Source organism: Penicillium alfredii (assembly GCF_028826965.1).
Source record: "Penicillium alfredii strain IBT 34128 chromosome Unknown utg000011l_segment0_segment0, whole genome shotgun sequence".
In the NCBI taxonomy this organism is placed as follows: domain Eukaryota; kingdom Fungi; phylum Ascomycota; class Eurotiomycetes; order Eurotiales; family Aspergillaceae; genus Penicillium; species Penicillium alfredii.
Genome location: NW_026622708.1, coordinates 2288705 through 2312090, shown reverse-complemented (window position 1 = coordinate 2312090; position 23386 = coordinate 2288705). Strand labels below are relative to the sequence as shown.

Genomic DNA, 23386 nt, shown 5'->3' with positions numbered 1-23386 from the left:
CAGACGAACATTCCTCGCTGTCAACTCCTGTCTCCCTTGCCTCGAACCTCGCGAGCGGATCGTCAACGGTATTTGCGGGGACTGGCACGTCCCAGGTCTACAGTCTCAAGTCCCCATCGCCTCGAGTGAACATAAAAATACACCGCAGCCATGCCCTGGCGGCCGCTGCCTCGGATTGCCTTTGCGGTAGCCATCTACCCCTTTCATCCCACCTCCCCGGCGGACCTACCCTTGGAACTGGGCGATGAGCTATACATTATTGAACAAGGAGGAGTCGATGTCGAGTGGTGTCGGGGCTATCTAGTCGCACCACCGTCCTTACTGGCGGGTTTGACCAGCACCAAGGGACAGACCCTCGAAGCTCGTGTTTTCTCCGGAATTTTCCCGCGGAACTGCGTCGAGATTCGGGAAGTTCTGGGCGACGGAGAGGGCTACAAGGCCGTGCCCAATGGCGACCGCAGGAGCATTGACCGATTGACGCTACCGGGACTGGATGGGGATCACCTGTCCCGAAATAGTGCAGCCTTCTCGGTGAACGAGTCGCAGGCCGGCGGCGATGTGTCCGATGTCGTGGTCGCAAGGAAAGGGAAACCTTCGCAGATCCTCATCCACAAAACGGACGAGCCCGACCTGGCTAGTCCGCGTTCAGTTCATACCTGGCGAACTGGCTCGATCCCGCACACCCCGGTGACCTTCACCCCGCGCGACCCGGATGCACCCAAGCCAGCTGCCCCAGTCCCCATGCTGAAGATTGGCGACGAGACTCCGACATCCCTCACAGAACCACTAGTCGATGAGATCGCTTCATGTCTGCGCGAATGGCACTCTACCAACCTGCACGAGCTGCTTCTGGCTCGGCAATACAATGTGCTGGAGGAAATGTCTTCAATTGTGCAGGAGCTGGACTTCTCGAGGCGGCAATTACTACACAACGTGTTGACCGGCAAGGAGAAGGAGGCGCTACGGGACGAAACGGTCTGGAAGCTTGTCAAGGCCAACAAAATGCTGAGCGGGGATGTTATTGTGCGCGATCCCGAGCAGAGAGGTCGCCTGCTGACCGGTGACGACTCCGCCATTCAATTAGCGAAACTGCAGTCGGAAATGAGCATGCTAGATAGCCAACCTACCCCCAGCTCTGACGCCACGGCCTTGCATCATTTATTACTCGAAATTAGCGCGGTCTCCGGCAATACATCGGGGCCTGTGACTCTTGGGGTTCAGCTTTGCTCGCGGACGGACTCGGGGGCGATAAGCCCGTTGTCTGAATCCTTCAGTCTGGAAATTCCGTCCCCTGAGAGGTTCATCAGTATGGGTCAAACCAACAAGCTCAAGACACTGTTCACCGAGCTAGCCGCAACGGATGTTGGTGACGGGTCCCCGAACGGGCGCCAGCTCTATCTCATCGTTTCAGTCCGTGCCGCGGAGACCCGACCTGCAACCGATGCCATACCCGCGTCAAGGTCATCGCTATCGCGAGAGACCTCCGCTGTACCAAAAGGAGCAGGAACTGGAAACGTGCAGCCGTCAGTCAAGGGAAGCCTGAGAACACGACGCAGTATGATGTGGTCAAATAAGGCAAGGGGACAGAGCGTGGATCAACCAGCCAAGCCTGCATCGCAAGGAGCTCCACGCACCTCGACCAGCTCTTCCAGTATCAAAGAGCCCGCGACCCACCATCCTGCGCCGGCCAAGGAGGCTACCGCCATCCGCACTATTGGGGTAGGAATTTTGGAAGTTTCGCCGATTCTCCGACAGGATCGGGACACAGAACAGGTGATCAACATCTGGTCTGCCGCCCGAGATGGCGAGGAGGGCGAGAGAATCACAGACGGTTTCGACAAGTTGATTCGCACTCTGCTTCCCAGTCCCACTGGCCGATATGTTCGCTCTGATCCGGCGGCACGTCTGCATCTCCACCTGCGTCCCTTCTCTTGCAGCGACTCCGAAACCCTTATTCGCCAGAACCCAACGATCTTGCACGATGTTGTGCAGACACGACGCATTGGCTTCTCCAAGGCCCCTACACGACCACGATCCGACATTTATGTCACCCTCTCACAGGCCGTGCTTCCCACGGACGCTCTCCTGTCTCACCCGCAAGCCGGTCAAATTCCTCTCCAGGCGACTACCGGTCTTCATAGCCTTCAGCTCACTCTCGAAGTGCGGGACGCTTCGGGGGCCCGGATAGAACGATGTGTGTTCCCGTCTTCTGGTAATACCTCGCACACAGCTTGGCGCACTACAATCGCCCAGCGTGGTTCGCCTTGGAATCAGACCATCCGTCTGAATATCCCCACCGAGCAAATTCCTGGCTCTCATATGGTGATGAGCGTCGCAGATGCACCCGAATTTCCTTTTGCTCTTGCCTGGATGCCATTGTGGGATCAACAAGCTTTCATCCGAGATGGTCACCATTCACTCCTCCTGCATGCCTATGACAAGCAAACTTCCAGTATCGAGAACGGAAAAGGTGCTTATTTGAATCTGCCATGGAGTGCACTCGGCAAGAATGAATCCGCCAAAGATGAAGCAGTGACAGGTCCGTTGGCTACTCTGCGCCTTGAAACCCATCTGTGCAGCACGGAATATTCCCAGGATCAACTCATTTTGAGTCTGCTCAACTGGAGAGAGCGGCCAGTGGAAGAAGTGCTTGATAATTTGAAGCGCCTACCTTTTGTGCCGGAGATTGAGATCGTCAAGCAGCTTAGTGGCGTGTTTGATTCGCTGTTCGGAATTCTGGTCGAGAATGCTGGCAACGAGGAATACGAAGATCTGATATTTAAGAATCTGGTCACTGTCCTGGGCATTGTTCATGATCGACGCTTTAACCTTGGTCCGCTAGTGGACAGCTACGCTGATGACCAATTCAACTTTCCTTTCGTCACTCCATGCCTCATTCGCAGCTACCTGCGTCTTCTGAGCGCGGCCACCGACGTTCATCAATCTCGCAATCTCCGAGCCGCCTTCAAGGTGGGACGGCATCTGCTGAAATTCATCATCAATGCCCGTGAACAACAAAAGGTCAAGGAGGAAGGAATCGGCATCACCACTGTGCAGTCGACCTTCCATCGGGACATGCACACCATTTTCAAGTCACTCGAGACGCTTATGAAGAACTCTTCGGCCACCCTGGTTGGTAGCAAGACTTTAGTGGTCCAGCATTTCCACACGTGGCTTCCCGAACTCTCCAAGGTCTTCGGCCGGGATGAAATGATAATGATCGCTCTGAGCTTCATGGACTCATGCAAGGATGTGACGGGCATGCTTGTTCTCTACAAACTGGTTCTCATCCAAAACTATACTCAGTTCGAGATCTTTGCCTCTGGCGAAGAGAGGCAGACTTTGATCGCCAGTTGCGTGGGATGGCTGGCTCCGTACTGGGGCTCGACCTCGAGCGTGTCCGATCTGTATCGTGATCAAGTCCGGTTGAGCTGTTCAATTGTAGCTCGCTTGCTCAGCCAACCGGACCCTCAACTTTACGAGTTTATGCCCAGTATCGTTGCCTCATACTGTGCTATCTCGACGGAGGGAGTGGATGAGACTGAGTACCTGTCCTTGCTATTCAGCAAGTCTTTCCCCTTCCAGGTCAAGACATCCAAAACTCCTCAGACCTTTGATGAATCGCTGGTGGAGCTCTCTGCACTTATGGCTGCTCTGGCCAAGATTGTCTCTCCCAAGATTCCTTCGCTCAAAGATCTGGACCTGGCAACCTTTGTTGCCCAGACATTGGAGGCCCATAACTCCATCCTCGACTGTGAAGCTTATCCCGAAAACTGGTTCAGTATTCACGTGTACAACCACCGCGCAACCATCAAGAGTCTTGAGCATATTGGGCTACTACTGATCGACAGGTCCCTTCCAGCGCCGGACGATGCTGATACATTCGACACAAAACTCTGGGAAGCGTATTTCACGACATTGCTGAAGGTGATGGCGAGCGATGCCCTGGCTTTGGAAACCTTCCCTGAGCAGAAGCGACGAGCCGTCTGGAAGATTGCAGGTGATGTTCGCGAGCAGGGCGCCGACTTGCTGCACTCTACCTGGGAAGCGATCGGCTGGGAGACTAGCGATGAAGAGCGAGAGCGGTACGGGTTGAAGCGGCTAGGTGGATACCAGGTCCAGTACGTTCCGTGCCTGGTGCCGCCGATCATTGGGCTCTGCCTCAGCGTGCATGAGGGTCTCCGGCATGTTGCTGTTCATATCCTCCGCACAATGATTTTGAGCGAGTGGGACCTGAACCAAGACATCTCGATCATTGAGACCGAGATCATCTCCAGTCTGGATTCTCTGTTCAAAACCAAGCAAATGAGTGAGAGCGTCAGCCAGAAGATCTTCATCAGTGAAATGCTGGAGCTCTTCGAAACCGACGCAACCTCGGACGAAGACCTTTCGAACGCCGTCAAGGGTCTTATTGCAACAGTTGATGAGCTGCTCGATCTTTTGGTGGCTTCTCAGAGTAACGCATCGACTCAGAGCCTTCACGCTTTGAAACTCATGGAGTACATGAAGGACATGGGCCGTGAGGATATCTTCATCCGTTACGTTCACGAACTAGCCGAATCCCAGGCGGCAGCAGGAAACTTCACAGAGGCCGGTCTGGCGCTCCAATTCCACGCTGATCTATATGAATGGGATTTCGCCAAGTCTGTGCCAGAGCTCCTTACGCCGGCTTTCCCGGCGCAAAGCGCATTCGAACGAAAGGAGGCTTTGTACTTTTCTGTCATTCAGCACTTCGAGAATGCCATGGCCTGGGCGCCTGCTCTGGCTTGCTACAAGGAGCTTGCTGCTCATTATGAGAACACGACTATGGACTTCGCTAAGCTCTCCCGAGCGCAGAGCTCCATGGCTCGAATTTATGACTTGGTTGCTAAGGGCGGCAAACAATTCCCTCGATACTTCCGAGTGGTCTACAAGGGTCTTGGATTCCCTCCCAGCCTACGTGACAAGGAGTTCATCTTTGAAGGGTCCCCGACAGAGCGCATGGCCTCCTTCGTGGATCGGATGCAGCGAGAGCACCCCACCGCACAGATCATGTCCTCCAGCGAGATTTCAGACTACGAGGGCCAGTTCCTCCAGATCAGTGGCGTCAGTGCCCATCGCGAGGTGTCTCACCCTGTTTACCAGCGATCCAAGGTGCCGCAATCCGTTCGCGAACATCTTCTGATTTCCGATCCCTTGCGCTTCTCTTCCACCTCGCGAAGACACACGGGCAGCTCGGACGTCCGCGAGCAATGGGTGGAGAAGTTCATTTTCACCGTGTCTGAGCCATTCCCGAACATCCTCCGCCGCAGTGAGATCGTCTCTGTCCAGGAGGTTGCCCTGTCTCCTCTGCAGACTGCCATCGAGCGGACATGGCGGAAGACGCAGGAGCTACAGCTTCTTGAGCGTCGCGCAGCATCCGGCGAGGATAGCAACCTGTCGAGTCTGACAGAGGCTCTCGAGCAACTGCTAGAGATGGGGTCGTCGTCCGCCAACTGCGTGGCATCATATCGCCGTTTCCTTTCGGGGGCCCAGGGTGAGAAGCAGTCTGAGGCAGAAGACGAGGACCTTGTAGACCCGCTGGACGAACCGCAAGAAGCATCTGAACCCGCGGATCCCATGGAAAATGCACTTGCAGTGGCCCTCATCGACCACGCCTTGGCCATCAAACATGCGCTGTCCCTTTTCCAGCGTCCTGCTCAGCAAGCCACGCAAACCGAGTTGCTCCGGCGCTTTGAGGAAACCTTTGAGCCCGAACTAGCGTCACTTGCTTCGTCTCCGGCAGAGAACCAGTCGCCAACGCCCACACAACCGGTCCGCCAGTCTCCCATGTCGTCGGAGATCCGTCAAAACCAGGTGGCCCAGCGGTCTGTCAGCCCCGAGCAAGAGCTCATCCGATCCTCTCGTGGAAACACTCACTCCCGCAAACGCTCTGAACGGCAATCGGCCAGCCATCGGATCAGCATCATCAACCCGTTCAAGCGATCCCATGGCGCATCCAATTCCATCTTCACGATCCAGCAAGCAGATCCCAAGGGCCAGGGCGCTTCGGGTGAGCAAGAGGAAGCGGATGACGACACCGCTACGATCCATAGCCGCGCAACCAGCCGTTCGCGTGGTGGACGGAGCGAGAAACGACGCAGTTGGTTCGGGGGTGAGAAGGCCTACAAACATGGCTCTTCCCCGTCCGTTGCCAACGCAGGTGACGAAACCCAGACAACATCCCTGAAGAACAAACCCTCTCGCAATGCCTCCCGCGACACCGCTGCCCACTCCCACGACAGTCGTAGTCGCACAGGCTCCCAGCACCGAAGTCCGACCGCCACTGGCTCTGGTGCCCCCTCCGATCGACCAGCCCCCGCCTCGAGTGGCGGCTGGTCTACCCTCCCATCCACTCGCGACTATTCTCGCCCGGTGACGCGAGAAAGTAACCAGGCCGGACGTGACAGTATGACGACAAATGGGACCCGGATGTCCCATCCCAACGCCCATGCCAATGCCAACGCCAACGCCAATAGTGGTGTGCGAGATTCGGTCTTCCGACGGCTGAGCCTGCTCAAAGGGGTCGGCCGCAAGAGCAGCCGGATGGATTTCAAAGCCAACGGCACGCTCCCGGAGGAGTGAAGCTGTTGTCCTTCCTTTGTCTCATTTCTTTCCGAGTCTCGACACTCTCCTTATTTTCCCTTCTTGATGTGATTTACTACCTGATGTTTTTTTTTTTTTTTTTTTTTTTTTTTTTTGATTCCACTGGCTCTACTTCTTGTCATATCTGTTTTTCATTTCTTTTCCTGTGGATCGGGTCAGTTGGGGTGTTCTGAATAGATACCATATTCTAGTTGCTCTCTGGATATAGTTGGTATAGTTGGTATAGTTTGCTACAGTAGAGTTGTCATCTCTCCGCATCCCAAGCTCCTTCACTGTGGCAGTGCAATTTCTTGGCTTCAACGACGAATCAGCCAACTGACACGAATGAAATGTGGAGTCCGATCGTCCAAGCTCCATCCGCCAAGTTGGTGGCGTCGAGGCTGTGTCCCATCGCCAGTTTCATGCCAATTCATCTCGCTTTGAGTGTCCTAAGAGCTTGGCCGCAACCGTAATATCAATCAAATCACAACCATGGGTACGCACTGCTCTCCCGTCTCCCCTTGCCCCCGAACTCTCCCCCTTCAACTCTTTTTCAATCCCATTTCATCCTTGAAACCTCCCCCGGCTGACAAGCGTGTGTTTCAGCGACCGTCGGTTTTCGATCCCAATTTCGCAGCCATACCTTCGGCCCAGCCAGAAAAATGAGCTCCGGCAATGGCACACTCCAGCCCAGTGAACGCACGACGCTGCTCGGTGGCACAGCTCAGTCCCTGTCGGGTCTCACGCCCCACGACCAGCGCGAGCATCTGCACCATCACCACCATCCCAAGGACGATCGGATCTGGGTGCGCTGGCCGCTGCAGGTCGTGCATCTGACCTGGTTGACGCTGGTGCGCGACTACGTCAACTTGCTGCTCGTCTTTGTCCCATTGGGTATCATCGCTGGCCTCCTCCATTGGAATGCTACCGCCGTCTTTACCTTCAATTTCTTTGCCATTATCCCGCTCGCCTCGCTGCTGAGCTTCGCCACCGAGGAGCTGGCCGCGACGATGGGTCAGGCCCTCGGGGGCCTGATGAATGCAACTTTTGGAAATGCCGTTGAATTGATCGTAAGGACTGCCTTTCTTTTTGGTTACCTCACTCTGCAAGGTTGGTGTGGAGATAGCTGACTGGTCATTGCTCTTTTCGGCTTCTAGGTCAGCATCATTGCGCTCAAGGATAACCAGGTCCGCGTGGTCCAAGCCAGTATGCTTGGAAGCATCCTGTCTAATATTCTCTTGGTGTTGGGCTGCTGCTTCTTCGTCGGTGGCCTGTGCTACCCGGAGCAAAGCTTCAACAGCACCGTGGCGTCGACCATGTCGTCGCTGATGGCGGTGGCCTCGGCATCGCTGATCATTCCGGCCACACTCTACGCCGCTCTGTCCCAGTCCTCCCGGACCAACCAGGACGCCCAGAGCAACATCCTCATCCTGTCGCACGGTACCTCGGTCATCCTGCTCCTCATTTATGTGATGTACCTCTACTTCCAGCTGCGGTCGCACTCGCACCTCTTCGAGGAAACCAATGGCAGCGACACCGAGCAGGCTGGCGGCGCCGAAGAGGAAGAAGAGGAAGAAGAGCGTCTGCTTAACCCGTGGGCTGCGACAGTGGTGCTGGTCATTGTCACCATCCTCGTCGCCATCTGCGCCGATTACTTGGTCGGCAGCATCGACAGCATCGTGCAGACCACCGGCATGAGCAAGACCTTTATTGGTCTGGTGTTGATCCCCATCGTTGGCAACGCCGCCGAGCACGTCACCGCTGTGGTCGTCGCCTACAAAGATAAGATGGACCTGGCCATCGGTGTCGCCATCGGCAGCAGTCTGCAGATCGCCCTCTTTGTCACTCCCTTCCTGGTCATTCTCGGCTGGATCATGCACGTAGAGATGACCCTGCACTTCCAGACCTTCGAGACAGTCGCCTTCTTTATCTCCGGGCTGGTTGTGACCTTGCTCATCCAGGATGGCAAGTCGAACTACCTGGAGGGCGGCATGTGCTTGGGAATGTACCTCATTCTCGCCCTGGCTTTCTACGTCTACCCCGATGACGTGGCCGATGGCGCCGCCGGTGTGCTGGGCACGCTTCGGAGCTGAGCTCGTTATTATACCTTGTCCCTTGTCCCTCTCTTTTCCTCTCTCTCTCTGTCCTATTTTCTATTATGTTGCCTGGTGGGCGAGTCCTACTGCCCTGTCGGCTGGATCGTTGTCTCTTGTAGTGCCTCTGCCTGTATCTGGCTGGTTTTGGTTAGTGGGTGGAAGTACATGTCTCTTCTAGCCTCAAAATTTCATGTGTCTATATTTTTACACTTCAGTAGGAAAATGTTTTGTTGAAATTTATCGCCTTTTTGTGTTGGGTATGGCTTCTCATCGGAACTATATATTTCTCATTGGGATCCAGTCATGGATTCGATGGGTGCTAAACGTCCAGCTGACTGGACGTGATCCGCAAGAATAGATACTTTCAATTGGCCTCTGAAACATCGATATGCACATTGCATAAATCTCCAGTCACACAAACCCTGGAAGTATCGAAGATCCTGTTTCTCAGCAAAATACGGTGAACCATCACCCATGACCTCACTCGGGGCAGTCTTGGCAGCTGACTCATCATATCCGGGAAATTTGCGCCAGACAACGCCGGACCACGACCCCAACCCCATCCGCGCAGTCGAGAACATCGACCGTATTATTTGTGGTCGACTGGTTCTTGGGCTTTCGAAATCACGATGCCGCCCCGACTCAATCTATTTACTGCCAACAAGGCGGCTTCCGCCGCCGCCAGACTTGCCTCGCCGAGACTCGCTACGCCCATCCGATTCCGGCCCGCTGCCGCCGTGCAGCAGCACCGACGATGGAACTCGTCGCGCGATGGCGTAAAGGGCGTCCCGCCTGATGAACAGACCTTCCCGACGCAGGACCAACTGCCCGATGTTAGCGAGGAGGCGGCTGAGATCGATAGGATCATGCATAAGGGGAGTAACCCGGACAAGGATAAGAGCTGTGATGGGACGCCGTCGTCTCCGGAATTGGAGCAGGGGACGCCGGTTTCTGAGGTTGGTACTTTCTCCGAGGAATTCAATCTCAATTTCAGGTTTGAATCCTTTGTTTCTGGGTAATTGACACTTTCTCTACTTCACAGGTCCTCCAACGCGATAAACAAGCCATGAAACACATGCCCAAGGTTATGCAGGATCAGTTCAAGGGCAAGGGCAAGGGCAAGGGTGGCTCGCGCTCATTCTCGACTTCGGCTCGCAGCCGTCTTCCCGAATTGGAGACTCCTAGCCATGACGATGCGTCTGCTGCCGTGCTCGCCGACATGATTGACCAAGTGAGCGGGCAGGCTGCGAAGCGGGACAATGGGCTCAAATTCGACCCGCCTCACATCCCGAAGAAACAGTCGCTGAAGCACCAGAAGCGATACGACTCGATGCAGGAGCAATTCACCAAGATGTTGATGGAGGATGGAAAGTTGACCCTGGCGCAGAAGGTATGGATCAGGCACAAGCTCCAAATCCACAAGTTCTACAAGCCCCCCGCCCCGGGGGGATCATCCCAGGACTTTATATTGATTCGCTCTCAGAATATGTCAACCATCCTGGACCACCTCCGCACCGCCCCCCCTCCCCAGATCAACTCCCGCCGCCCTCTCCTCGGCTCTCCCACCGCCCCACAGCTGCCTCTCGACCCTGTCAACTACCTCACCCTGATCATTGACTCGGTATCCCCGCTCTTCCGAATTCGTCAGCAAAAGGGTATCGTCGGTGGTGGTGCCTCCGTGCAGGTCCCCCACCCCTTGAACGAGCGCCAGCGTCGCCGGGTCGCTATCAAGTGGATTCTCGACTCGTCGAAAAAGCGGCGTGACGTGCATTTCGCACAGCGGGTCGCAAATGAGCTGGTCGCAGTCGCCGAGGGTCGCAGTGGAGTTTGGGACCGCAGAGACCAGCAGCACAAGATTGGTATTACAGGTCGTGCGAACTTGGGTCTTCGGCCTCGTCGGCGGTGATAGCGAGCCGAGACTTGTATGTTCTGTGGGAGTTTTCATATTTCTTTTCTCTTTTCCTTTCTTGCCTGGTTTTCCCCGAGCAATTCTGCATCTGTACATGTATCTATCTAGTTCTAGTTCCCACATATTTGGCATGTTCCTGGGTTGATCCGCTGTGGACACTTTCCCGTGCACCACCGAACACATTCCACGCGATCTTGTATAATCGATCTCGCCGCACCTCGGGCCTCTCCAGAACACAACCATAATCGTGTGTCTTCGATCCGTTCGATCCTTGCAAGACTATGGCCACGGCGTAGCAGCTCTGGAGGCCATGGACCCTGTATGCGTTAAGGCGGCTTAGCTCAGCCCGGGGCCATTTCCGATCGGGCAATGGTGCAACGGCCCCCAGAAGCGCGTGCCTTTTGCACACGTTGGTCATTCCTGATCACCCGATCGGAGAATATCATCTATCCTCAAATTCTCGGATCGGCAGTGCATGGGAAAAATACTTGTCGATTCCAGGTTGATCACCAGTGCAACCCACGTTCTCAGCTGACCCGCTCCCGAACAACTTTGGTCATCCCTCTTGTCACACTCTCTCCCTCTCTTTTCCCTCTTGGCTCTTTCGCTTAAGGAATTGAAGGTTCGTGGCCAACTCCAGCCCGGCCTTTCCCCGTCCAACAGTGGCTACCTCCTCGCGTCACGAGTCCTTTGAACTCGCCGATTATCCAGCCGAGCACCCGCTACTTCCAGATCTCGACTCTGCGGACACTCGCGCTGGTTTTTCCGGAAACGTCGCCCGGCTATTCCAACCCTTTGCCAACTCGCAATCACTTGCTGGGGTTGATTCGGAGTCCGAAGAAGACTGGGAGAAGGCAGGTTCATCGGAGGAGCGCCGCCCGCGGGGCTTTCGCTCCACTCGACTCCGGTTCTGGGGTGACGCCCTTCGCAACCTCGCGCAAACTGCCAATCGCACGCCTGTTGACCCGGAGACTGCGGCCAAGATGAAATTCTCGCATAGTATTCAGTTCAACGCGGTGCCGGACTGGAGTACCAATTATATTGCGTACAGCAACCTCAAGAAATTGTACGTCGTTCGTTCCCTTTGTTTGCTTGATTTGGAAAGAGATTTGTGCGTGTTTGGGGCTCGTTCGAGGTCGCCCGTGGTCGTGGAACCAATGGGTCTGTCGACAGATGCACATCGCCGCGGGTGTCACCTCGCACAGAGTTGGGTAGATGCATGATCGATATTAGCGAGGGGAGTTTGAGGACTCGAAACCATGGAGCTAACCGTACGATCTGCAACATAGGATCTATTCTCTTGAGAAGCAAGCCCACCAGCCCGATGGCCAGGCCACCACTGATGTCGAGTCTGCCCCGTTGCTGGCAGCTCAGTCGAACGACCCGAATAGTGTCTTCAAGCGCGCCCTCGATATGGAGATGGATAAGATCTGCAGCTTCTATCGGATCAAGCAGGCAGAGATCTTTGAGACCACCGAGGAATTGCTGAGTGACGCCGCGGGATACCTATCGGAGACAGACGGGGTCAATATGGACCCGGTGAGCGAAACTGTCATCAAAGCAAGGAACTTGAGTTCGAATTCTCGCCGCAACACAGGACCCACCCGTCGCCGGTCCAGCGCCGTCAGCGACTCGATTGCTGATGATGACGGGGACAGTGACGATGACCATTCTCCCTCGGCACCCTCCCAGCGTCGGAGGATGATGCAGTCAACAGACAGAGAGTCGGCAATGGATGATGGGCAACAGGGCGATCTGGTAGACTCTGCCTTTTTTGGCCAGGCAGGCAGTCGCGGCCCGCAGGAGTCCCATTTTAGCGACCAGGACTTTCTTGCCTTGTACAACAATGGGGTGTCGCTGAAGAAACGTTTGATCGAAGTATACGTTTCGCTTTGCGAGCTTCGATCGTTCATTGAATTGAACAAGACCGGTTTCTCCAAAGCTCTGAAGAAATACGACAAGACCCTCTACTGCAGCCTGCGCCGCGACTACCTGAACACGGTTGTCTACCCCGCGGCTCCCTTCACAGACAACACCATGGCCGCTGTGGATAGTAATATCGAGAAAGTCGAGGGTGTGTACGCCGATGTGGTTACTAAGGGCAACCGTTCGCTGGCTCGGCGCGAGCTGCGTCTACATCTGCGGGAGCATGTTGTTTGGGAACGAAACACTGTCTGGCGCGAGATGATCGAGATTGAACGCCGCGCTCAGGCTGCCAATGTCGGCATTCGCCAGACTCTCCTAGGCGGCGACGAGGACCCGGCTACTGCACGGCGCCAGGGTGACAAGCAGGATACCAAGAACAAGGAGCTTCGGACTCCGCTTGGCCGTATCCGCCTCCCCGTGTGGCTTTGTAGCCCGAGCTTCGTGACGTTAGTTGTCAGTATCGTGGTTTTTGGAGCGTTGCTCGCGTCCCCGGTCATGGATTCGCCCGAGCAGAACAACTGTCTCGCAATGCTGGTCCTTGTCAGTATTTTGTGGGCTACCGAGGTATGACTATTCTTCATTCCTTCGGATTCTTTCCATTCTAACTCTTTGTTTTCGTGCAGGCTATTCCTCTTTTCGTCACTTCGCTGTTGATCCCGTTTTTGGTGGTTGTTCTGGGCATCATGCGCTCAGACGGCAAGCACCCGGAACGCCTGGGTCCTAAGGACGCGACCGCCAAGGTGTTTTCGGCCATGTGGACTCCTGTCATCATGCTGCTTCTTGGTGGGTTTACCATTGCCGCGGCGCTGTCCAAGTACGATATCGCACGACGCATGGCCATGCTCGTACTCAGCAAAGCTGGATCCCGGCCTCGGGTTATGTTGCTCACGAACATGTTTGTGAGCATGTTCCTGAGCATGTGGATTAGCAACGTCGCATCGCCCGTGCTGTGCTACTCGATCATCCAGCCTCTGCTGCGAAACCTCCCCTCGGACTCGAATTTCTCCAAGGCGCTGGTGCTGGGCATCGCGCTGGCGGCCAATGTCGGAGGTGCGGCATCTCCGATTGCGTCGCCGCAGAACATTATTGCTCTGCAGAACATGAAGCCTGATGTCAGCTGGGGAGCGTGGTTTTTTATCGCGCTGCCTGTCTGCATCATCTCGATCCTGCTGATCTGGGTGCTCCTGCTGCTGACCTTCCACCCCGACCGCAACACCACCATCGTTCCCATGCGTCCAGTCAAGGACCGCTTTACCGGCGTTCAGTATTTTATTACGTTTGTTACGATTGCCACAATTGTTCTCTGGTGTGCCAGCCATCAACTCGAGCACGTCTTCGGTGACATGGGCGTTATCGCCATAGTCCCTCTGGTGCTGTTTTTCGGCACGGGAATCCTCAATAAAGAGGATTTCAATAACTTCCTTTGGACCATCATCATTCTTGCCGCCGGTGGGTTGTGCTTGGGTAAGGCCGTGACTTCGTCGGGATTGCTGCATACCATCGCCTCCGGAATCACGACGCGCGTCGAGCATTTCAGTCTTTACGGCGTGCTGCTGGTTTTCACGTCTTTGGTTCTTGTCATTGCCACATTCATCTCCCACACTGTTGCCGCCCTGATCTTCCTGCCGCTGGTGCGCCAGATCGGTGTCGGCATGGAGGACCCGCACCCGAACTTGTTGGTCATGGCGAGCGCGTTGATGTGCTCGGTCGCCATGGGTCTTCCCACGAGCGGGTTCCCCAACATGAGTATGTTTTTTTCTTTTCTATTGCTTTTGAATGACTTGATCTTAAGAATCCTTGCTGACCTTGCTTTCTCCCTTAATAGCGGCCATCATGACCGAGGTGCCTCAGACCGGTCAGCGCTACCTCCAAGTCCGTCACTTTATCACCCGCGGTGTCCCATCAAGTCTGATGGCCTATGTGGTGATCATCACCATTGGCTATGGGCTGATGTATGTCGCAGGGCTATAGAAGAAACACCCGAGACACCCGGAGTGCTCGGGAGTTTTACTTGTTTGTTGGATGTTTTCGTGACAGCTTGCTTGGCTTCTTTTTCAAGATCCTGTACATGGTGCATTGCGAGAGAGACGAGGAAGGATATACATTTGAACCCTTGATGCCCTTTTGGAGTGTTGTTTCATTTTTGCTCTAATTTTGCACTTTTTTATTCTTTTTGTGTCGTCTGCTCTTCCACTTGCACAGTTGTTTCCCGGACTGGATTGTTGCACAGGTGATAGATTCCACTTTTGTATTGCACATACTCCCCCCGCCATGTCAATCGAGGATCATAGATGGTGTATCCGCGCAGGAATTTTGGAAGTAATGTGGCATGTGAAATATCAAGAGTTTGGAATGAGGGTTGTTCATTCACCTGATATTTCCCGAGGTCGAGGTCCTCTTGAGATCGGGAAATGTACTGTACATGGAATCGGCATCACACAACACAGGGTTCAAGACTGTTAGATATAGAGAGCCAAGAAAAGAATAAAGGGAACCAAAAACTAACAAAATAGGGAAGAAGATATCAGAAATAGATAAATAACTAGATCAAAGAGCTTTGAAGCTTTAAACCAAACCGTGCATCTTGCATTCACAGCTTAACCGTAACCAAGTCATCATACACGAGGGCTGCTCGACGACTCGACAGAAAGAGATTGTTTAGCCACTGTAGCCGAGGCACATTAATTACTATGTTGTCAGTCAGTGGAAGGGCACCAAGAGAAGAATTGAAAAATAGTAAATAGTGAGTAGCGACAGGGGGAAACATGCAAGAATGGGAATGAAGCAGAGAAAGAAGGAAGAAGGAAAGGGAATACTGACAGCAAGCCCAAAGTCAAATCACCATGGATCTTCGCCTTAAGCTGGACCTCAATATCGAGATTCAGATCCAGCCGCAATCGCAGCTGTTCGTCACGACCACCGTCGTCCTTCTCTTCCTTCTGCCCGCCACCCAAAACACCCCCCACAGCTTTGCCCGCGCTGCCGGTAACTCCGTTCAGCGCATTCCCGGCAGTGTTTTGCACAAGTTGGCCAGCCTGGTCAACACCGCCCAGCCCGCCGAGCGGGCCGCCGTCTTGCTGCTGCTGCGGCTGTTGCTGTTGGGGCTGGCGTTGGCGGCGGGTGCGCTGGCGCGGCTGTGGTTGGGCGTCCATGTCGTTGCGGGGGATGGATTCAAGGTCGGATTCGTGGCGGCGGGGTGCGGGACGAGGTCGACGGCGACGACGGTTGATGCGGTCTTGGTCGGGTTGTGGTTGCGGCTCAGGCTCGGGCTCGGGGTTGTCTTGGTCCGAGTCTGGGTCTTGTTGTTTGGTGGGTTCTTGTGTTTCTTCGTTGTCGGAGTGGCCTGCTTCTTGCTTTTCTTCTTCTCCTGCTTCTTCTTGTTGGCCTTGCTGGTCGTCGGCTTGGTTCTGGTCTTGCTCTGATAACGGCGGGGTCTGTTCTTGCTTGGGGGTGTCTTCTTGCCCAGCTTGGGGGGAGTACGCTTTGGCTTGCTGGGGGTGGTAGTGGAAGACTCGGGGTTTGGGGTTTGGGGAGTATCCTGGTCGGCCATGATAGAAAGAGAGAAGAAGAAGAGAAGAAAAAGAAAAAGAAAAAGAGGTCAATCAAGAGGGAAAAGACCGCGGAATATGAACGGGCTGTAGCGTCACAAGAAAGCCGGGAAAAAAGATCCTATGTAATTGCGCGTCTGGGGCTATGATGTAGAAGGGAATGCGAAAAAGCCACGCTCTTCCCTTTTTGTCCAACCGTTTAATATCACACTTGACGTCTTCAGAACCGGGCAGGAGGTGACCCTCTAGGACCGCCTCCGACGTCAGATGGAGGGAAATTGGTTTGCTGGATACAATGGATTCCCCGAGTGACTTCGGATACAGTTGGCCGAGGGAATGGCCAGGCAGTTGGGACCCAGTTTCTCTCTCTCTCTCTCTCCAGATCTTTTAGCAAGTGGAGTATGACGTTGAGCCAGCAAGCAAGGATCAGGACCTGGAAGGCCTCCGTATGGCCCGTATGGAGCACGGTGCTGAGAGATGGGGGCACAGCGAGACGATGCGCTAATGGGAAGCCGATCTGGGGGGCACAAATCCCTGCCGTGTTGCTCTGACGAGGAAGATCAGCGCGAGAAAAAAAAAAGAAAAAGACGTCGCATGTGCCAATCAGCGGAGGATCGGTGAATTTTGGCGCTGGAGCCACTCCACTAAATAGATTAAGTAGACGTCAGACCGTTGCAGAGGTGTCTGTTTCACCCGCCATGACGCCACTTTGCAATGCCATGGCCATCCTGGATTGTATTGTCAGGTAGACTGGTAGACTGGTAGACTGGTAGACTGGTTCGGTGTCCTGTGCTTCGCTTGTTTCCACGGATCTCGTCAGGAGATTGCGGGTATTCCACGCGAGGCGAATCACAGCCGCTGTCACTTGGGTAATTTCCACCGGCTGAGCCGTGTTGGCTTGCAATCCCAAGGGTTGGACAGACATGACGCGTGGTGGATAACTGGGCAGAGAGAGAGAGACACAAGAAAACAAGATCGCCGCCAACGTCATGCGCCAATGTGCTGGCTCTCTGCCCGAGATATCATCACCGCTTGCCTTTTTATCTTCTTTTATTTTATTCCAATTCTATTTTGATCTACTTGATTATTTTCTGTGTTCCTCTCTGGATTTATTATAATCACCACGCATAGTATCCCTCGGTCATCGCATCTACTACCATGGCCACCGTCGAAAACCCCCAGGAGCAAAAGAAGCAGTTCCCCGTGCAGGACGACGACTCCTCCGAAGAGGATTATGACAGCGCCAATGACTACGAATACTCCGACGAGGAATATGAAGAAGAACCTGCTCCGACCAAGAAATCCCAGCGACGACGGCGGCAACAACAGACCCAGCAGCCGAACGAGGTCGACGAGTACTCTGACGAGGATGACTATGACTCGGAAGAATACGACGATTACTCGGATGACGAGATCATGCCCGGCAAGGCCATGCAGCCCTATCAGCAACAAAATTCAGACCTCAAGCCGACCGGCGGCATGAACCCGGTTCCGCAGGAGAAGAAGTCGATTGACGACGAGGAAGGCATGAAGTTGAAGCTGGAATTAAACCTGGAGATTGAGGTCGAGCTCAAAGCACGCATCCACGGTGATTTGACACTGGCTCTGATGTAAGTTTCTTTGATTATATTCTGTTCTCCCTGCTAGAACCTCGCTCAACGTGGACTAGGAGTTGATATCGTCGATCGCAGGGCCTGAGCCCGATGGGATATATATTTAAACATATTTGAACGTCGTCATGACTGAATCTCTTCATGTGGCCGAGTCTATAGAGCCGTGCGTGGGTTCGTAATATCATTGTTTTTCTGTCTCTTTCTCTTCTTATTTCTTTTCCCGAGATTCGAGAGAAACCAATACACCCCTGTACGATTATGGAGTCTCACATTGAAAAATGGACCGATTTCACGTGGGCACTCTGTATGCCATGTTCTTCGTATCCCAATATCACGCCTCAATATTGGGACAATTGTAAGTTCGCACATGTGGAGTGATCCAACCGAGGCCCGGGCTTGGCATTGGCTTATATTTCATCCATGGCCCATCTCCTGGGCGCCATTCTGCGATAAACTCGAGTATACATCGGCAACCCTAATTGAGCCCCAATTGGCTACAAGAATCTCACCAGAACTACCCAAACGGCCACAACTGCCCTTTACATTCACCATGGCCTCCAAGGACGTCGTCATCAAGCACATGAATGCCAACCACCCGGAATCCCTCGAACTGTTCCTCCAAGCATACTGCGCCATCAGCGCCCGCGAGGCCCAAACCGCCCAGCTCGAGGACATCAGCAACACGCACCTGGTGATCCGCGCCCACGGCACGCGATACAGCGTCCCGATCGACCCGCCCCTGAAAAACATCTCCGACGCGCGCGGGCGTCTAGTCGCCATGCACAACGACAGCCTGCAGCGTCTGGGCCGCAGCGACGTGACGCTCACCGAGTACCGCGGCCCGCGCGGGGTGGTGCAGACCGTGGTGTTCGCGCTGTGCGTGTTCACCTACATCAGCTGCTTCCAGCGCAGCAATCTCCTCCCCGGCGCCTCCGTCTACGAATACCTCGGCTACAAGTATGTCCCGGACTTTGCACATTTCGTGTATACCATCCAGCCCTACCTCTTCCCGGGTGTCTTGGTCATCCACCTGCTGGAGGCGAGCTTCTTGGCGGTCAAGCGCTTGAAGCCGCTTGGCGTGCCTCTGATGTCGGGCTTGTGGTGGATGTGGGTGTCCTCATGCTTTATTGAAGGGTTTGGGGTGTGGCAGCGCATCGCGCAGATCGTCAAGGAGGAGCGGGCGAAGAAGGGGAAGCAGCAGTAGACGTAGTATATTGTGTATCTAAATAAATAACCTGGGGAAAATCAAGTTCAGAAGAATTGCTGTTGAGGATAGCCAAGGCAGTGCCAAGGTAGATCATAAAGGGAGAAAAGGCCGTAGTGGACGACGTAGTGGAGAGCATGGTGCTTCATGAGAGGAATAAGAATTGCCCAAATGGGAAGGGGCCACCCCTCCACTGACTCAGCATACACTGACTCATCAACATCACGTGTAACACTAACCAACCTGGGTCTAGTGTGAATTAGGGCAACCGCACACAAGCGAGCGACACACTGCGCTCTGCGAAATTCAACGGGTCCACGACCGCCAACTTCCACGACACCCATCGACAACCTTTTCTGCGTTTCTGGTGAAGGGCTGCAGAGCTAGAGGTGAGTCTCGTTTCTTCCGCCTCGACTCCTGCAAGGTTTTTCTTTCCGGTCTTTCTGTTTCGTCGAGTCAACAATTTCGATCGGGATCATTCGATTTGTCTACGCACCGCTTCGGGACATTGGGAAGGGAGGGGGAATACCTCAAGAGGACAGAAAAAAAAATTACGAGGAAAGGAGGGCTTGCAATTCGATATCTTCTGGTCTTGCCGACTATCGACCATCTCGCCGCCAGAAAAATTTTCAACGATCCGAGTCCGATCTTGTTTTGCGCTCCAACGAAACAGAAGACTGGGGATTCGCCTCAGGACTGCCGCCGCAATCTGCAAATTGATCATAATACTAATCTTGGATTTCTTTCTGGCCCAACAGACCCCTCCATCAACCGCAAATATGGGTATCTCCCGCGACTCCCGCCACAAGCGCTCGGCCACCGGTGCCAAGCGGGCCTTCTACCGCAAGAAGAGGTACGGTGGACGCTATCTCCCAGTCATGATATTACCAGGAATTGTCAGGGCAAGAATCTGATTGTGTGTGCTTTTGTTCTACAGAGCTTTCGAGAAGGGTCGCCAGCCCTCCAACACCCGTATCGGTACCAAGCGCATCCACCTGGTCCGCACCCGTGGTGGTAACCAGAAGTTCCGTGCTCTGCGTCTGGAGTCCGGCAACTTCTCGTGGGGCTCCGAGGGCGTGGCCCGCAAGACCCGTGTGATCGGCGTGTCCTTCCACCCGTCCAACAACGAGCTGGTCCGCACCAACACCCTGACCAAGTCGGCCGTCGTCCAGATTGACGCCGCCCCCTTCCGCCAATGGTACGAGGCCCACTACGGCCAGCCCATTGGCCGCAGACGCCAGCAGAAGACCGATGCCCCCGAGGAGAAGAAGAGCGCCTCGGTCGCCAAGAAGCAGGCTGCCCGCTTCGCCGAAAATGGCAAGGTTGAGTCCGCCATCGAGCGGCAGTTCGAGTCCGGTCGCCTGTTCGCCGTCGTGGCCTCGCGCCCCGGCCAGAGCGGCCGTGTCGACGGGTACATCCTCGAGGGTGAGGAGCTGGCTTTCTACCAGCGTGCGATCCGGAAGTAAACGAAATAGCCAAAAAAAGGTTTTTGGGGAAGGCCGCGTGGGTGGTCGTTGCACACGGTTAATCGGAGTTTCAGCTATGTTCACCAGAAAACTGTCACGATCTGGGGCGTCCACGGATGCAAATGTCTGTAGAGCTCTGAGCCGTCAAATCCATGGGAATGATTCCTAGTTGTTACTTTTTTGCTTGGTTGGTATTACTGTAAGCCTTTGTAGATCGGGCATGGATGTATACCTGGGCACTGCCGGGGGAGTTGGCCCCTGCCATTCTCCCACTTTACCCTCTCAGTTCCGCTTCTTCAACTCTTTCCACCAACCCAAATCTACACACCCAAGGCAAGATGACGGGCATCAAAACCCGGGTGTGTATGATATCCGACACGCACACCTGTGCTCCCAACCCGCGCCAGTACACCTGGAATGCCTACCGCCACCCACTCCCCACGGCCAACATCCTGCTCCATGCGGGCGACCTCACGAAGGTGGGGTACCGCGTCGAGCACGAGGCGATGATCGCCATGCTCAAAAAAGCCGATGCCGAGCTCAAGCTCGTCATCGCCGGCAACCACGACGTCACTCTCGACGAAGACTACTTCATGCGCGGCGGGTACCGGCGTCACCGGCATCCCGAGCTCCTGGGCCTCGGCGACGTTCTCACTGAAGAAAAAGACGCCATCTACACCCCCCAAAGCAAGGCTTCCGACCCTGGATCCCGCCCGGAAGATGTGCGGGCATATGTCCAGCGCGCTCAGGACCTGTATACAAACGACGAGGCCCGCGCGGCGGGCATCCGCTATCTCGAGGAAGGCGTGCACTCCTTTACGCTCTCCACTGGCGCAACTTTCACGGTGTATGCGTCACCCTATCAGCCCGAGTTCTGTAACTGGGCGTTTTCATATAAGCGCAACGAGGACCGTTTCAATCCTCCCGAGTCTTCTTCTTCCTCCACTACGACTACACCCCCACCTCAAAACCCCGTCCCCGATCACCCGGCCATTGATTTCCTCTTGACCCACGGCCCTCCGGAGGGAGTTCTGGACCGGGTGGGACCCGGTATGCATGTTGGCTGCGTGCACCTCTTGCGTGCAGCGGGTCGTTCCCGGCCACGGATCCATGTGTTCGGGCATATCCACGAAGGCTGGGGTGCACTGCGGGGCATCTGGGATGCCGAGGCAGAGCGGGGGGTCAAGCTCGAGCCCGTACCTACTGACCCAGAGGAAATGATGGAGAACCGTGGAGCATTTTATGATATGAGCTCGCAGGGAGAACAGCAGCTGCAGTTTGGTGCGGAGACTCTGTTTGTCAATGCCAGCATCAATACCGTGGCGTATCAGCCGCGGAATGCGCCGTGGGTGGTGGATCTGGAGCTTCCACGGGCTGCAGAATAGGCATCGATCTGTTTCAGAGCCATTCTTGTTTGGGAGGGGAAGAATACTGGGATGAGATGGCTGGCTTTTATTGATCAATTGCCTTTGGGGTGCTCTTATTCCATTAGACCTATATTCCACAATGCATTCTTCCACAGATCTCATTTAAAACGAGCAACAAGCAGACTAAGTCTATTTATTTGAAACCCTAAGAACTACATAACCTGGGACTGACATACTATCCTCTATAAAGCATTGCATCACCTAGGATACACAATCCTCACCCAATCAAAGTATGTCATCAACAAGTTTCCAACCCATCCTCAGCCCTATCCTGAGCAACCAACTCCAAGAAAAGCTTCGCAGTCCCCTTCACAATTTTCACAATACGCCACCGATTCCGCCAGAGCCAACCGCTCATCGATATCCAGATAGAAGCGCCGCCAGTTCAGCGTCGTCGCAGCCGGCAGCGCCTCCTCCCGCCCTATGAGGAAGTCCTTTCGAAACGGCGCTTTCTAGTATTGTTGCGGGATACTGTCGTACCACTGTGGAAAAACCCAGAGCACAGCTAGGATCTCCCGTCGGTTGACGAGCCAGTCGAGGATTAGCATGATTATGTCGATGGGGAGCTGGATGTTGCGTGGGTTGAAAGTGCGCTTGGGACGGAGGGACATGTGGTGAGCTGATGGGTGGGCTGGTGTGCTGGTGGGTATGGGATTGACTCGAGGCTTTTTGGTTTTTGTGGATGTTGGTCGTGGTCTCTTTTGCTTCCTGTTCTTCTTCTTTTTTTTTTTCCCTGCAACGGAGATGCCAGCTTTTCCTGGACTCAAGACGAGGTCCCGCATCTCGGGGACATTAACAGGATCATGCAGTGAATACGTACGAGCCGAGCATTCGAGCGATTTAGCATATTTGGCCGCGAATCTCTTCAGACTGAGGCAGTACAGTCTCGGGAAGGTCCGACGGAAAAATTGCCACCTGAACACGTTGCTTATTTTATCCCCCATGTCTCCCTCTCTCGCTGAATTAGGCCAAACGAGTCTCTTGCGATGAATTGATGAGTTTGTTGACGATGTCATCATGAAGCGTACACAAAGTAGAAAGTGGAGAGAAAATACTATATACTCTATTTGGAAATAAAAGACATTACCAGAGTGCATTCAATATTATTTCTTCGAGGATCAAGAATCAGAGGAAGTAATATCCATGCTTGGATAAACATGGTCGTTCTAGACATCATTCATCTCGGACTGCCATGTTTCATGTCGAGTACTTTGGGGCTCAAAAGAATATTCTTGCTGTTGCTACTATGCTACTAAAATTACTAAAAAGTCATGTTGAAAAGTACACAGATCTATTCATTTTAACGTTCTATACCGGCAAGTGCAGTTCCAGATACAGGGTCCATCTCAGGCGTGTACAAAAGCGGCATTAAAAGCATTATGGATGAATCCATAACTCGTTCGAAGAAAATACACACAAACACACACACATTCGCTCACGCGCTCACTCGTCAGTCCTCATTCGCCTAGAAAAACGGCTTGTTGGAGGACGTGGAGGGCTTCGGCGAAGGAGCATTCCAGCCGGTAGCCCAGTTAGGACGACCGGTAGGCCAGCCAGTAGGACGACCAGTGGGGCGACCAGAAGGCCTATTCTT

At 54.2% G+C, this 23386-nt stretch overlaps 9 protein-coding genes across 9 annotated transcripts; 6 read left to right on the top strand and 3 right to left on the bottom strand.

Annotated features, from left to right (window-relative positions):
* Positions 1 to 150: 150 nt before the first annotated feature.
* Positions 151 to 8696, top strand: NUU61_009291 (guanine nucleotide exchange factor DCK1; the record flags this gene model as incomplete). Its single annotated transcript, XM_056659816.1, has 3 exons — positions 151 to 6599; positions 7241 to 7673; positions 7761 to 8696. 3 exons carry the CDS (start codon positions 151 to 153, stop codon positions 8694 to 8696), a joined length of 7818 nt encoding a protein of 2605 aa, XP_056508109.1.
* A 632-nt stretch (positions 8697 to 9328) lies between these two features.
* NUU61_009290 (putative plasma membrane phosphate transporter Pho87) lies at positions 9329 to 14505 on the top strand (the record flags this gene model as incomplete). The annotated part of the gene is made up of 6 exons (XM_056659815.1): positions 9329 to 9655; positions 9742 to 10601; positions 11231 to 11674; positions 11898 to 13098; positions 13158 to 14280; positions 14360 to 14505. 6 exons carry the CDS (start codon positions 9329 to 9331, stop codon positions 14503 to 14505), a joined length of 4101 nt encoding a protein of 1366 aa, XP_056508108.1.
* Positions 14506 to 15124: 619 nt separating this feature from the next.
* NUU61_009289 (uncharacterized protein) lies at positions 15125 to 16084 on the bottom strand (the record flags this gene model as incomplete). The annotated part of the gene is given in 3 exon segments (XM_056659814.1): positions 15125 to 15199; positions 15351 to 16000; positions 16015 to 16084. The coding sequence occupies 3 exon segments, from the start codon at positions 16082 to 16084 to the stop codon at positions 15125 to 15127; spliced, it is 795 nt and encodes a 264-aa protein (XP_056508107.1).
* A 662-nt stretch (positions 16085 to 16746) lies between these two features.
* On the bottom strand, positions 16747 to 17007 carry NUU61_009288 (uncharacterized protein; the record flags this gene model as incomplete). The annotated part of the gene is made up of 1 exon (XM_056659813.1): positions 16747 to 17007. One exon carries the CDS (start codon positions 17005 to 17007, stop codon positions 16747 to 16749), a length of 261 nt encoding a protein of 86 aa, XP_056508106.1.
* A 233-nt stretch (positions 17008 to 17240) lies between these two features.
* Positions 17241 to 17696, top strand: NUU61_009287 (uncharacterized protein; the record flags this gene model as incomplete). The annotated part of the gene is made up of 1 exon (XM_056659812.1): positions 17241 to 17696. The coding sequence occupies one exon, from the start codon at positions 17241 to 17243 to the stop codon at positions 17694 to 17696; it is 456 nt and encodes a 151-aa protein (XP_056508105.1).
* Positions 17697 to 18245: 549 nt separating this feature from the next.
* NUU61_009286 (DUF2470 domain-containing protein) lies at positions 18246 to 18899 on the top strand (the record flags this gene model as incomplete). Its single annotated transcript, XM_056659811.1, has 1 exon — positions 18246 to 18899. One exon carries the CDS (start codon positions 18246 to 18248, stop codon positions 18897 to 18899), a length of 654 nt encoding a protein of 217 aa, XP_056508104.1.
* A 779-nt stretch (positions 18900 to 19678) lies between these two features.
* NUU61_009285 (40S ribosomal protein eS8) lies at positions 19679 to 20365 on the top strand (the record flags this gene model as incomplete). Its single annotated transcript, XM_056659810.1, has 2 exons — positions 19679 to 19752; positions 19837 to 20365. The coding sequence occupies 2 exons, from the start codon at positions 19679 to 19681 to the stop codon at positions 20363 to 20365; spliced, it is 603 nt and encodes a 200-aa protein (XP_056508103.1).
* A 338-nt stretch (positions 20366 to 20703) lies between these two features.
* NUU61_009284 (uncharacterized protein) lies at positions 20704 to 21750 on the top strand (the record flags this gene model as incomplete). Its single annotated transcript, XM_056659809.1, has 1 exon — positions 20704 to 21750. The coding sequence occupies one exon, from the start codon at positions 20704 to 20706 to the stop codon at positions 21748 to 21750; it is 1047 nt and encodes a 348-aa protein (XP_056508102.1).
* A 308-nt stretch (positions 21751 to 22058) lies between these two features.
* On the bottom strand, positions 22059 to 22403 carry NUU61_009283 (uncharacterized protein; the record flags this gene model as incomplete). The annotated part of the gene is made up of 2 exons (XM_056659808.1): positions 22059 to 22244; positions 22287 to 22403. The coding sequence occupies 2 exons, from the start codon at positions 22401 to 22403 to the stop codon at positions 22059 to 22061; spliced, it is 303 nt and encodes a 100-aa protein (XP_056508101.1).
* Positions 22404 to 23386: the final 983 nt, after the last annotated feature.